This window comes from Setaria italica, chromosome II, assembly GCF_000263155.2.
Source record: "Setaria italica strain Yugu1 chromosome II, Setaria_italica_v2.0, whole genome shotgun sequence".
Taxonomy (NCBI): Eukaryota; Viridiplantae; Streptophyta; class Magnoliopsida; order Poales; family Poaceae; genus Setaria; species Setaria italica.
The window spans coordinates 28,898,339-28,912,302 of record NC_028451.1 but is presented as its reverse complement, the minus strand read 5'-3'; the positions used below and the strand labels follow the sequence as shown (position 1 = coordinate 28,912,302).

General features: G+C 45.0%; 2 protein-coding genes across 2 annotated transcripts; both read right to left on the bottom strand.

Moving 5' to 3' along the window:
- Positions 1-2,337: 2,337 nt before the first annotated feature.
- On the bottom strand, positions 2,338-3,801 carry LOC101783186 (UDP-glycosyltransferase 90A1). Its single transcript, XM_004959368.1, has one exon. It carries the CDS (start codon positions 3,799-3,801, stop codon positions 2,338-2,340), a length of 1,464 nt encoding a protein of 487 aa, XP_004959425.1.
- A 5,681-nt stretch (positions 3,802-9,482) lies between these two features.
- LOC101782778 lies at positions 9,483-13,068 on the bottom strand. The gene is made up of 13 exons (XM_022824315.1): positions 12,981-13,068; positions 12,779-12,880; positions 12,554-12,684; positions 12,209-12,475; positions 11,936-12,051; positions 11,374-11,420; positions 10,940-11,020; positions 10,724-10,855; positions 10,523-10,647; positions 10,275-10,449; positions 10,148-10,239; positions 9,651-9,783; positions 9,483-9,562 (listed from the first exon to the last, which is right to left on the bottom strand). Exons 1-13 carry the CDS (start codon positions 13,066-13,068, stop codon positions 9,483-9,485), a joined length of 1,569 nt encoding a protein of 522 aa, XP_022680050.1.
- Between the last annotated feature and the right edge of the window lie 896 nt (positions 13,069-13,964).

Sequence of the window (13,964 nt, the reverse complement as noted above, 5' to 3'; positions counted from 1 at the left end):
CCATATAAAATTCAAGATTAAAGATTCAAGACCAAATTAAATGAGGTTTGAGCACATTCTAGCCGCATGGCAGTATTCGAGTACGTTTGAAGACTCAACTCGATGGAGTACTCGAAGAGCACCACAAACTAGTCGGAGGCGCTTACAAAAGTACTCGGGGCTGCTACATTTGACTAAAAGGTACTCGGGGGCTTATCGTCCATACATCTATGGGCCCCCTAGAAGGTTTGGACAGTCCTAGATATAGGGTTGTTCACCAAGACATGTCAGTCATTGAGACTACGGTGCAGGATGGCGTGGTCTACATGGAGGACAAGTAGTCAAGGATTACGGAACTACTCGTAGCAATTAGAGTAGGACTCACTGGTCGAATCCGACTAGTATTCTTGTAAACAACCAACCTATAACCCTGCCCTCGGCAATATAAGGCGAGGCAGAGACCCTCTCCAAAACAAGTTCAATCCAATCCAATACAACCAACACACATGACTAGGGTATTACACAATCTAGCGGTCCGAACCTGTCTAAATCGTGTGTTCGAGTTCACCTTCGAGTTCCTGATCTCGGCAAGCCCCACGCACTAAACACCACCTTGGGTCTAAACACCGACACCTGCTCCGGACTGCCGCTGCGTGCCTCGTGGTGCCTGCTCCTATCCGCACGGCACCCTGGGTGCCCTACTCGACCCGCCGCAGCACATCCGGCGGCGCTGCTCCGACCCCATCGTGCTATATCTCTGGCACACCATCCCTGCCTCTATCAACGAGCACCGTCCAGTAAGCATTTCGCATCTATGGATGAGCATATCATGCAGTGTGGGGGTATTTTTGCTAAGGACGAACGGTGGTGGAAATGGAGCCGCGGGGAGCCTGTATTTTGGGCTCCGGTTCCATCTATCGGTGCCTCACAGCGGGTTCTGCGGAGCTTCCGTGTTGAAGCCGTTTCGGAGATGCCTCTTGGGCAGGCTTCTCCATTTTTTATATCTATTCTAATATTTGATTTCCTCACTTAATTGTTATTTGAGATATTGGTACGGGTGCGCGCCAACCCACCTAGTTAAGCACTAAGCAAGGAGGTTTGCCTAGCTGGCCGACCGCATCTATCACATCATGGGCCAGCATGATCTAGGCCCTACTGTTCGACACCACCACACCCGTCCGCTTTCATTATGGGCTAGTGCTTCATGAATTAGCCCAGCGAGCGCAAGATTGCTGGAACCTCATGTTTGGGCTGGGCAATTGAGGTTTTTGTGCAGGAGGGGTAAGAAAAGTGAGTGCTAGAGCACAAGTGAAATGGGAAAAGCCCACAGCAGGGACCCAGAAGCTAAATTGTGGTGGGCCTATTCGTATGAAACAGGTGTAGCCGTGTAGGTGGTTGGGGCCGGGATTTATCATTCATGATGAAGATGGAGATGTGGTATTGCGGTAAGCGCTGGCAGTGATCAGGACCATCTGTTTGATGCCTTTCAAGCAGAGCTCACTGCATGCATCCATGGTGTACGATCGGCGAACGGCGAGTGATCAGTTATCAGCCAGATGATCCTGGAGACGGACGCGCTGACAGTGAAACAAGCGGCAACATCCTCCATATATGACCTATCTGCTTGTGGCGGTTTAGTTAACGAGTTCAAAACTCTCCTGGTGTCTAATTTTACTTCTGCTAGCATTCAGTATATATAAGCTTAGAGGTTGTAACAGGGTAGCTCATGCTTTGGCCAATCTTGGTCGTTCTTGCTCAGTAGAGGAGAATACCTTAGTAGATGATCTTCCGGTTTGTATTATGAACTTGGTTACCGAGGATGGTTAATGGAAACTTTTGTTTCTGCTCAGAAGAAAAAAAAATTCATGTGTCTCTAGTTCATGCAACACCTAGGTTATGTTGAGTTGTAGTGACTTTCTTGGTGTATTTTTCAAGTATATTTGCTACTTGGTGTAATTCAAGTGCTAGAGTTTTCAATAACACTTGAGTTTTTTGTTAGTACAAGGTAAGATTAAATCTGAACTGCAAATATCGGATACCGAATTAGAAGGCTAAGAAAACTAAGTGTTGGAAGCCCCTAAAGCACTAAGGTGTTATATAGACGCCAGAAAATGAAATAGGATAAGCGGAAAATGGATGAATAGGACTAACAACACACAATGAGTCATTTTCTTAATCAAAGTCAACAACTAATGCAGCGACAACACGAGCTCTTGCTTGCACCGTACGAGGATCACTAAACAAACAGAGAGATAGCAAACAATTGGATTATTGGCATGGCATTTCTTACGTAAATTGCAAACGAAATGCAAGTTTGATTGCTGTATTATTATTATACTACACTCTCGTTGTGGATTGCTATGCCGGCTGACGGAGCCCAGCGATCATCTCCTCCACCGCTCTCCACGACGACCCCCCCTCGTCCATCGCCTCCCGTGCCTTCGACCCCAGCGCGGCCATGTTCCTCGCCGCCTCTGCACCCTTCTCTCCGATCATCAGCTCCTTGGCCACCCTGGCAATCTCCTCGCTCTCGACCAATGTGCTGGTCATGCCGTGTTTCGCCGGCACCCTTATCCCGATCCTCAGCTCGTCGGCGACCAGCTTTGCGTTTACCGGCTGCTCAGCACCCATCGGCCACACCGCCAGCGGCACGCCGGCGCTGATGCTCTCTGTCACCGAGTTCCACCCGCAATGACTTAGAAATCCCTTCACGCCGCCGTGCCGGAGAATGGCAAACTGGTCCACCCATTCGCGCACCACCATGCCCCTCCCTCGGACACGATCTTCGAAGCCCGTGCCGAGGTCGGCGTCCACGGGGCGCACCGCCCATAGGAAGTCGAGCCCTGACTGTTCCAGCCCGCCGGCGACCTCCCTCAGCTGAGCGTCCGGCACGGCTGCCGTCGTACCTAGCGCGACGTAGAGCACGGCGCGGCCTGCCGCCGCCTTCTCGTCCAGCCACCGCATCCACGCCGGTGCGCCTCCGCCGTGCCCCGAAACGGGTGTCGCCGGTCGGGCCAGGCAGAGCGGGCCAACAGGCCAGGCCCTAGGCCCGAGGTGCCGGTTCCAGTGCTCGATGTAGCGGCGCTCCATGGCGTCGAAGGTGTTCACGATCAGGGCGTGGCTGCCGGCGATGGCTCTCCCGATCTTGCGGTCCATCTTGCGGATCGAGGCCATGACCGTCAGGTCCGGCTCGTTGAACGGGAGCGGGATGTCGGCCAGCGAGAACTGGACGTCCGGGAACTCCGGCATGGTGAACACGGTGGCGCCGCCGCGGAGCGCCGCGGCCGGGTTGTTGCGCAGGCACAGCTCCCGGATGACGTGCGCGAACACGTTGGCGCCGAAGAACGCCAGCGTCCGGACGCCGAGCGCGGCCGCGGCGGGTTGCGCCCAGTGCAGGAACGCGTCCGCCACGACGGCGCTGGCGGGGGGCCGCGCGGCGGCGAGCGCCTCCTCGAACCGCGGCCGCAGCAGCGACGCGGCCTCGACGAAAGCCGGGAAGGAGGACAGCGAGTCCAGGGCCTGGACGCACTCGGCGCCCCGCGGGAAGCCAGGGACGGTGATATCGTTGTCGGGGAAGGGGAGCTCCACGACTGCCACGCCGTCGTCGGCGCTGGGCAGTGCGGCGCGGACGAACGCGGCGTTGCCCGGGGTGGTGAGGAAGGTGACGGTGGCGAGGTGGCGGCGCCGGAGCAGGTGGGCGAGGTGGGTGAGCGGGATGGTGTGGCTCTTGGCCATGAACGGGAATATAACGATGTGCGGGAGCTGAGCCTGCGCATCACGGGTTCCGCGGGAGAACGACGGCGCTGAAGCAGCAGACGCCATGACCGGAATCGGAGCTGGTTGCTGGAATGGCTTCGTGGTCTTGGGAACTATTACAGGCGAGTTGTTCTCTTCCTTGACGGACGAAGTACGTGCACTGCCTAGTATGAAAAACTAGCCAGTTTCTGTCGCAGACTCGCAGGGTACAATGACACCTCTCTGCACCAACTGACATCGTGCTTATCGGACATCGACATCGATACAGCGAAGTGCGAATATTAAAATAATCACACGGGGGAGGATGTAGCCTAATTTAAGCTCCAAGGGTGTACATGGATGTATCCTAATTCAAGAGGTGTTTGGTTTGGGTACCAAAGAGTTGACTAAAAGTTGCTAAAGTTTAGTCCACAAAGTTTAGCCCTTTAATCCCTAAGGTGTTACTAAAAGGGATCTTGGATAGGATGTACCCCTCATTAATGCCCGTCCCTCCCTCCCCCCACCCCATCCGATCCAATTCGCAATTGGTGCGGTACTCCACGGGATACTTCAAAGGAAAACATATCTAACTCCATCACATGTGCGGTGTAGGTGAGATGGTAAGAAAGATTCGCGCGAGACTTGAGGTCGTGAGTTCGAATCCCAAGGACTGTGCACGCGCATATTACGCGTGAAATTCATGTAACTTGTGACTAAATGACTTGATGTGAGTATGCGTGTACCGGATATTTTGGCCGGTACTCATGCCATTTAGTGCCGAAGAACCGATATTGGTCGGACGTCCGGTACTAAAGGGGGTTCCGACTAGTACTAGAAGTCGATCGTCCAGTAGTGAGGTAACGGGCTAGATCGGACAATACCGGTCGGACGCCCGGTACTAAATGGTACTAGAAGTCGATCGTCCCTTAGGCAAGTGTGGACTTCCTTTGGGCCGTGAGGCCTAGCGATGTTGACTTGGGCATGGGATTCGAGGATCGTGTCAAAGGGCGGGGCAAGGTGGTGAGAGAATGGGTTGATAAGTGGGAAATCCTCCAACATACAAGTATCAAAGGATTCTTAATGAGTCACTGCGGGTGAAACTCGGTGATGGAGAGCATTACTGCAGGCGTGCTAATGGCGGTTTGGCCGATACAGTTTGAGCAACCTATCAATGCGAGGTATGTCGTCGATGAGCTTAAGGTTGGTATTCGGGTCCATACTTGTGATTGGCAGGTTTGGTAATTCAGTCAAGAGTGAGGTCACAAAGGTTGTGAGGGAACTGATGTTTGGCGAGGCAGGAGTGGCAGTGTCAAAGAATGTGAAAGCGATAGGAGTACAGGCTCGGCTGGCTCTGTCAGAAGGAGGGTCGTCATGGCAAGCAGTGGAGGAGATGATCAGTGAACTTTGCATGGCAATATAGCTGGGAAGCAATAATGGAAATTGGGAACCTACCGTCCTACCGATTACTACTTGATATATACATGGTGCATGGTCGCATGGATAGTAGTGTTTCATGACAACCAATTGAGAAATAAAAAAAGATCGATGTGCTTGGGATCTTTGAATTGTTCTGTTTGCTTTGTTTTTCAAAATGGGCATTGTATTGTTTCGACACGAAACCAGAAAGTTGTGCTGGTGAACTCAAAGGCTCAGCCGAATGTTGTCATCTGGAGCCCAAGCCCTAGAGGAGACCATGACTGCCAGCCCACCAATAACATTGGTTCAGTTGTGTGTGTGACTAGGTCTCTGGTAGCCCATTTGCCATTTAGGTCCAGAAAACATATAGGCCTAGTATTCGAGAATGTCCTTAAGCATGCAAGTAGCAAGTCCCTTGCGACTCTTGCAGCGAATTATTGTGCGTCTGGCGAACCGTGAAACCCGTTGTACTTGCCGGTCTATAAAACTCTACTCCTTCCGTCCCGTATGAGTGCATTTTTGAAGAGCAAATTAGTATTGTATTACTGGCAGGAAAAGACATTAAAGGGTGTTTGGATTCAGACATTCATGTCACATCGAATATTCGGAGGTTAATTAGAGGATTAAATATGAGCTAATTATAAAACTAATTACATAAATAAAGGCTAATTCGCAAGACGAATCTATTAAGCCTAATTAATTCATCATTAATATATATTATTGTAGCATCACATTGTCAAATCATGGACTAATTAGGTTTAATAGATTCGTCTCGTAAATTAGTCTCCGTCTATGCAATTGATTTTGTAATTAGTCTATATTTAATACTTCTAATTAGTATTTAAATATTTGATGTGACCTAAATAACCCAACACCACCTTACCTAGATTTGGAGGGATTCCAGGGCCTAGGTTCCTGTAGCTTTTTTAATAATTCTTTTCATGCAGTCACTAGCAGATGGATTCATCCGTACGTATGCAACAAAGCTCAAGGACCAGCCTGCTCTCTATCTACGTGGCATTGTTGTGCCGCATGTACTATAGTAACATTGTAGCACTTTCTACTTGTGCCGCGAAGGTTCCAGTCATGCGTGCTGTGCTGGTCTACTGGATGACTATTGCAACTACCAAGCCATGTGCGTACTGTCGTGTATAAAAAATAGAGAAACACTGTAACTGTCATTCACCATGCTATGCACGACATTATTCGTTATCCTTTTTTCAAAACAGTATAGCTTATGGTCCTCGACTTTTTTTACTGGTTGTCGTGGCATCGAGTGGGCTGCAGTACTATAGCATTGTGCTTGATATTTTTCTATTGCTCGAGAATATCCAGTTAATCGGTGGAGTCGGATGATCAAAAATGTTTCCCAACGAATGCCAATGTGGTTCCGTCGTCCACATATCCATCAAGAAAGAAGATGTAGCCATGTTCTTTCTAAATAGAAATATATATGCCAGCTTATTAGTTTAATAATACTTATTCTGAACTTCCAAATATTGTAACAACTATATAATCTACTACTACTACATACACACTTTGCATGCTGCTTTTAATTGTGATACTGTAACAGTGTAACTACTTTTTCAACTTTGCTTCTGCAAATAACAATAAGTTTGCAATATCTACTTAAATCATGTATTATTAATTCCATCTTTTTTTATCGAAACCATGGAGTGGTGTAGCATATACTAGATGCCTAAAGACGGTGAATTCTCAGATAAGAAAGTTATTGTGCAGCACTTAGAGGACCAGTACGATGCAAGGATCCGGAGTAGTTGATTTTGAGTGAATTTGGATTTGGATGCAATCAATTCAATTTTAGATTTTATTTTGATTGTTTTTATAATTTGATTTGATGTATGATTCGCCTTTTATAACGATGTGACCCTATTTCAGCATGAAAAGAAGTATGTATTTTTTATTATACTTCGAGTCTCTAACATCTTTGTTAGAGGCAAGTATTTTTAATATTACTTCGAGGTAACATCTTTGTTAGACTAATCCCAGTGCAGGTTTCATAGAGGTTTCATGCACATTAATTAGGGTGCTATGTTAGCATTTTTATGATGTGGCAGTGAGTTAGTGAGTTAATGAGGAGAGAGGTAACAGGGTTTCATCTAGATGAAACCATGTATGCACAGTTACCAACACAGTTTGTGTCTTGCATGCAGTGCATATGAAACTACACCATAAAATTTTGTATTGTAGAGGTAGTTTCAAACACAATTTTATTTTCATGTTGCTTATATGACTATCTTGGAAACATCAAAATGAAACTCTCCATTGGAATTAACCTTAGGCTAGTCCCAGTGCAATGTTTCATTGCACTATTTCCAAGGATGCCACATCATCCCATGAGGTGTATTCTCATGAATGAAATAGGGAGTCACAGTGCACAGTTTCATTTCACGATTTTATAGGATGCCCATGACATTTAATTGTGAGGCATGTGATTGGATATGGTTAGATGAAATGAAACTCTATAGCCCCCAATGCAAGTTTTAATAGGTTTCATAGTCTTGGAAACAGTGTATACACAGTTTCATCCTGATGAAACCCCTTCCCTCTCTCACTTCATAACTACTATACCATGTCATCACATATGCTGATGTGTCACCGTATTTAATGTGCATGAAACATCTATGAAACTCCCACTGGGATTAGCCTTACAGGCACGCATGGCGTGCTAACCTGTCTAGTTACCCTTATTCTAGGTAACAGATATCCTGGGAAACAACAGCAATTATTGCTGTAGTATGCTCTACGTAGGTGCGGAAGAAACCGGAACTTTTTTAGACTTTCAAGCGGAGGATGGCTAGCTGCTCAGATTTTTTTTTAACAAATGGGACCCACGTATACTGGTGCATGCTAGCCTAGCTGGAACATTGGGATATTTTTGCTGTACGCTGATGCTCACGCAGCAGCTATTGTTGCTTTTAATTTGGAATATTCTTATTACAAGTGCAATTAAATTGGGACGGAAGGAGTAACTTCCATATCATACCTTCTCAACCCAAAACTTGACTGAACTGGCACGCCTCTTTACAGCCTTGGCTTGCCGCGTAACTAAACACCATACCGACTGACCTGACAAACCTAAACACACAGCCGTGGGTGGCGGCCAAGTCGGGATCTTGAGTAGGGGCAATTGAGGGCGCGCCTATGCATTGCTGAAGGGCACAGTGCTGCCTTCAGCGAGCACTCGGCCTACAACCACCGCCAGCCCATCCCTGCGCTGCCGCTGCCACCTCCGTTTCTGGTAGGATTATTCGCCGCCGCCGTTGTTCCTTTGCTTCCTCTCCCCTACTTGCCCCCGTGCCACCCTCCAACACCTTCTCCGGTGGCAGCTAACGTGGTGGCCGCTCACCGAAGAAAGCCCACACCCCACCCCCGCCCAGTCCCTGGGTCAGCAGCGTCCCCACCGCCGCACCGCGCCGCCCTGCAACCCACCTCCGCTGCCAGGCTTCCGGGCACCCCCCTCCCCCCACCCAACCCACCCACCTCCACACCACCCCTCCTCTAAAGTCGGAAGCCATTGGAGCTTCCCGACAACCTCACATCCGAAGATCCTAACCTAGCGGCAGAGGTAGAGGAAGAAGGGAGAGGAGAAAAAAAAACGGAGATCCACACGTGGGCGACAGATTGTTATACGTTGCATATAGTCGCACGTAGCAAATGAGCTGAACCGTCATCAGCAACCTACGTTCCAAGGCGGCGCGGGCTCCTACTCCGCGAGGCGCCAGCGGAGCACCTTGAGGACGTGTATCTCACAGCCTAGCGCGGCAGGGTTGAAGTCAAGGTGGCAGCATCTGATGGAGGTGGCCGGCGGGGCCGACCACGGAGGGGAGGGAGAGCGTGGCAGAGAGGAGACTTTGTCTGGGCCCATACGAAGAAATTATGCATTATGGAGATTACAGCTTCTAAAAGAACTAAAGAAGTGTACAGGTATCTTGCCGATATGGCAGTATAAACACAAACATTAGACTGCCAAGTACGGCAGTGTAACTTAACTACCAGGGCATGCTATTACACAACATACAAACAAATCTAAACACATCACATATCAAAAGACTTCGGCAAGCCACAGGTCAATTCTGCCATCTCAAACCAGCAATGATGGGGATAGGGCGACCAATTGTGACTTCACCAAAAAAAAGCTCGACTTTTTCTCCGTTAACATAACCATATTTCCGGTCAGATTTGGGTTCAAAGCCCAGATTCATCCTCATCACAATAACGTCAGCGTGGCATGGGCACAGGCCACCTGCAGTTGAGTTCAGATTTAATTTATATTTCCAAAACTTAACCCAGCTTAGTATATAGCAGCATGCATCAGAATTCCAACCTGTTTAACTTAATTTTGTCGTCTCCAGGCAGTTTACAGGGCGCATCAGAGCAATAACTGTCATTGCCAACTTCACTAAGTTTACTGTCAAGCATACCAATAAATCAACCTGCTTCAGCAAGCTTCTTAAAATGTTCTAAAAAAGAACATATGTGATGTGCACTGGAATTACTTTTTGTCTCAAAGTATGCTAGAATTTCACAAATGTCCTCCCATAACAGGAAAGGTGTTCCTATTCTCTTATCATAGAAGTTCATGCTAATAACATCCCCATCAAGATTAACAGGAGGGCCTCCAATCCCAGCCTAGCAAGTTGATATGAACAAGTTGTGATTTCCATTCCAAATAGGTATTGCTAGCCAACTCATTCCGACGCAACTATATACATATTTTGTTCAGAAATACAGGCGTATTTTGTCTGTCCAATTTCAAGCATTGACTGTTGATTAATCTAATAATATCTATGTTTTGTCAAAAAAAATAATGATACCATTAGATTAATACTCCAAAGTACTTTCTGATTGCCATGTTTTAATTGCAAGGAAAATAATATCAGGGGTATTTATGGACAAAGCTTGCTTTTGGACAGTCAAATTACGCATTATATAGGGAAAAAATGGAGTATTTATTATCACCATGAAAAATTGTGCAATAAAAATAGAGGATTACCTTACTGATTTTAAACGTGGAACGTACCAGGAACTCACAATCAAGAGTGCCTAACCAAGAAACCATATCCCCACTGGTAGCCATTAACACGCCTGATTTGAAGCAACGCTGTAGGCCATTAACACGCCTGATTTGAAGCAACGCTCTACAGCTGCTACTTTAAAACTCATGTCCCAATCCACCAGAGTATTTAATGGGCAAAGAGCAGGGTAATTCTTGACACTGACTAGAGGAACGTTGTTATGTAGATCATAATGCTCTAACGTCCCTTCTTTGCATTGGTTGTTAAGCAACACTTCAATCTGCAAATAATAAAGTGGTGAGACTTAAGCAGCAGTTTAAAAGAACATCAGTCACCGAATAATGAGCACCGACCCTCAAGTTTTCAACAATCTTGTTCTCATCACTGGAAGTTCTAACCAAGCTTGTTGATGTTAAAATTATCATAGATCCATTCCATTCAATAAAAAAACCAGTGCATGCAAAAAACCTTTTTTCTTCTGCATACCATGATTCTGGTTATCAGCTAGCTGTAAACAGAGATGGAATAGTAAATTGCACATCACTGTAAATCACCATTGAATGAAGCCAATGCGACAACATTGAGATCTACGGTAGAAAAAGTTCTTTTACTGAATTTTCTCCAGACACCTTCACCAAGTTTGTTGCCAAAAGTATCTTCAAAAGTATAAGCCAAATTCATGCCAGCTGGAGAAATATAAATTGTAGAATATTTGTTAGTGGTACAGGAGAGCTGTAAAAGGTCAGCAAATTTTAGAAACACCGACTCACCTCGTGACATGGTTGATGGTAACTTAGGGTAGCCCATGAAATCTAGATCTAACTGTTCCTGATCGAGAAAATCTCCATGTACTGGTGCAGCAAGGTCAAGTGATCAGCACTGACATAGACTAATAATACTATACATGGAAAGTAAATCCACATAAATTCTTCTGATCGGCATGTAACATTAGTTATATCATGATAACAGCCTGAGCAACAATCAACATTAGAAGTCAGCGTGCATGAACATAACCAAGAATGTAGTGTGCATATGTTAACTGATAAGATCTAACAATACAAGAGTACAAGTGAGGGCCAGACTAGTTGATATACAAATGTAATCGCTAAACTTGTACAGCTTCTAAATAGGCACCATTACGAACTGCAACAATTTTCATAATACCATAACGTTAAGCAGTCTCAAGGTGTGCCTGCGTGCTCACCTTCTGGATGGCTGTTAGATTTCTCACCTACGGATCTTGCTCCAAACCTACAGAACATAAAAATGACTAGTTGACTACTAACCTAAAAGTAAAATGGATCAAACCAGTGCATTAATGAGCAAAATGGTGCCAAAACCTAAATGGGTAGAATAATTGGCAAGGAAATAGAGAAATGAGGACCACAAGTCGTGTGGATAATGTTTCATGAAAACATGATCATAATGCAGATTCCAATAAGACAAACATACAGTTTTCAACATTGGCACGAGAAATATGACTAATCTAGTATAGGACACTGTGAATCTGTGATGCATGCCAAAGGTCAGCAAATATTTTGGTTGGTAAACATTGAGAACTGCAAAGCACGGATTCCAAATAGACTATGGAATAGCAGTGAATGATCCAGATTATTGCAAACGTACATTGTCTGGCACGCAAAAAGGCTTACCTTATAAGCTCTTTCTGGAGAAGATAGGGTAGAACAGAGTAAATGGACTAATCAAGTGCATACTTTGATTAGACATGCTTGTAAACCTTCTTTTCCTAGGATGTCCAGTAATACTCCAGATGCTTGAGAATTGTGCCCCATGGTAGGAAAACGGTTCTTCTCATAGTCAAAAAAAGGTTCATGACAACAACATTCCTATCAACAGAAAGAAATGGCCCACCTTCCCAAGCCTAATAACACAATAAAGGTGACAAGCAACAAGGGTTACATTTGAAAAAAATGAAGTTGCATAGAACAAGAGTTCAATAAAAAAGTCACTATCATTTTTATTGCCTCCATGCATAGCAGAAATAGAATAAAAATGCTCATATCGTCATGCAAGTGTACCTCTGAGATTTTACAATTGAGATCTTCATCATCCTTAGATACTCTTGAATCACCATTCAATACCACACTCTTGGCCAATATTTCACCAGAGACACCACGCCCTACAACTAATACCTCACCATGGGGCAGACTTTCTAGAGCACAACGAAAAGGTCCAACCTGAACGTCAAGGAAGGTATGGACATCGACAACAGCAAAGTTGTGATCTAAATCAAATTCAGCCACAACCCCTTTATACACTTCATTGCCTTCATGGCGCACTCGAATCTACAAAATGATACGGCAAGAAATGAGCATAATGATCAGAAGTAAACAAATTAGTAAAGGATGATTTTCAGCGACAACATTTAAGTCATCATGGTCTTTGTTTGTACCATTGAGAACTCTAACCAAACTTGCAGAAGTCAAAAACTTTGTAAGATGGCGCTCCTGGCATTGCATAGCTATGCCCGAGCATGAAAATAAGATCGTGTTTCCTACAGAAGATCGCAATTTAAATCGTTTATAACTGATGGCGTTTCAATATATATTTGTTAGAAAATTGAGAAGACTAAGTTTATATATAATCACCATTGCACAAAGTAATAGAGGCGACATGTTTAGAAAAATATGATTTTAGCTCATCACCGAGCCCAGTCCAAACATCTTGATTAGATTCCCCAAAGAAGCAACCTAGTTGACGGAAATAAAACATTAAGGCAACTATGAATAATTAAATAAAGCTGTGAAAATGTGGGGGAAACCTAGCAGAAAAGAGGAAGATCTAGCAGACCTGACACCAATGAGTCATTCTTGCAAGCTCTTCTGTTCTTACGAAAGTTTCTAGTAAGATCATCACCACCCCTCTTAGCTTTCCGCATCTTTTTCAATACTGAAGCAAAACTTTCTTTTAGAAATAAAACAAAGGGGCAAAATGTGGGGTCATAAGTGGTGAAGCAACAATATACAACTATAACCAAGCAATTAATCAGGAACGCTAATAATGGCCTTATGTCAGGGTTGCTGGTCCTTGATTTGCCTAAAACACCAACATTGATAATTTTGGTTGGGATTCCCAAAGAAGGTGGCCAAATAGCATCATTTCTTAGGGGGTGTTTGGATCCATAGACTAATTTTTAGTTCAGGTCACATTAGATGTTTGGATACCAATTAGAAGGACTAAACGTGAACTAATTATAAAACTAATTGCACAAGCTGTGGCTAATCGTGAGATGAATCTATTAAGCCTAATTAATCCATGATTAGCACATATTTACTGTAGCATCACATGGTAAAATTATGGACTAATTAGGCTTAATAGATTCGTCTTGCGAATTAGCCTTCATTTATGCTATTAGTTTTGTAATTAACATATATTTAATACTTCTAATTAGTATCTAAACATTCGATATGACAGGGACTAAACTTTAGTCCTATGAACCAAACAGGCCCTTAGCTCAATTATCAGCTATCAACTATAGCATGGAGTGCTGACATGAAAAGGCCTGTGCACTGTTAGACCTGATGCCTAGCCTATTCCTTAGGTTGTGTCCAACTGTTAATATGCTGCACTGAAACAAGCTCTTGGTAATTAAAAAAGGAACACTACAGAACTAATCTGAAACTGCACAAGGACGATATTCCATATGCTGCTGGTACTCTGGTAGCGCTGCTTGTTGATTAGAAATCATACTAAATTCTTTAAGAGGGTTTGTAAACATATATTGTATACAGAAGACCAATATTTTTTAATTATAACACCAATATTGTACCATCC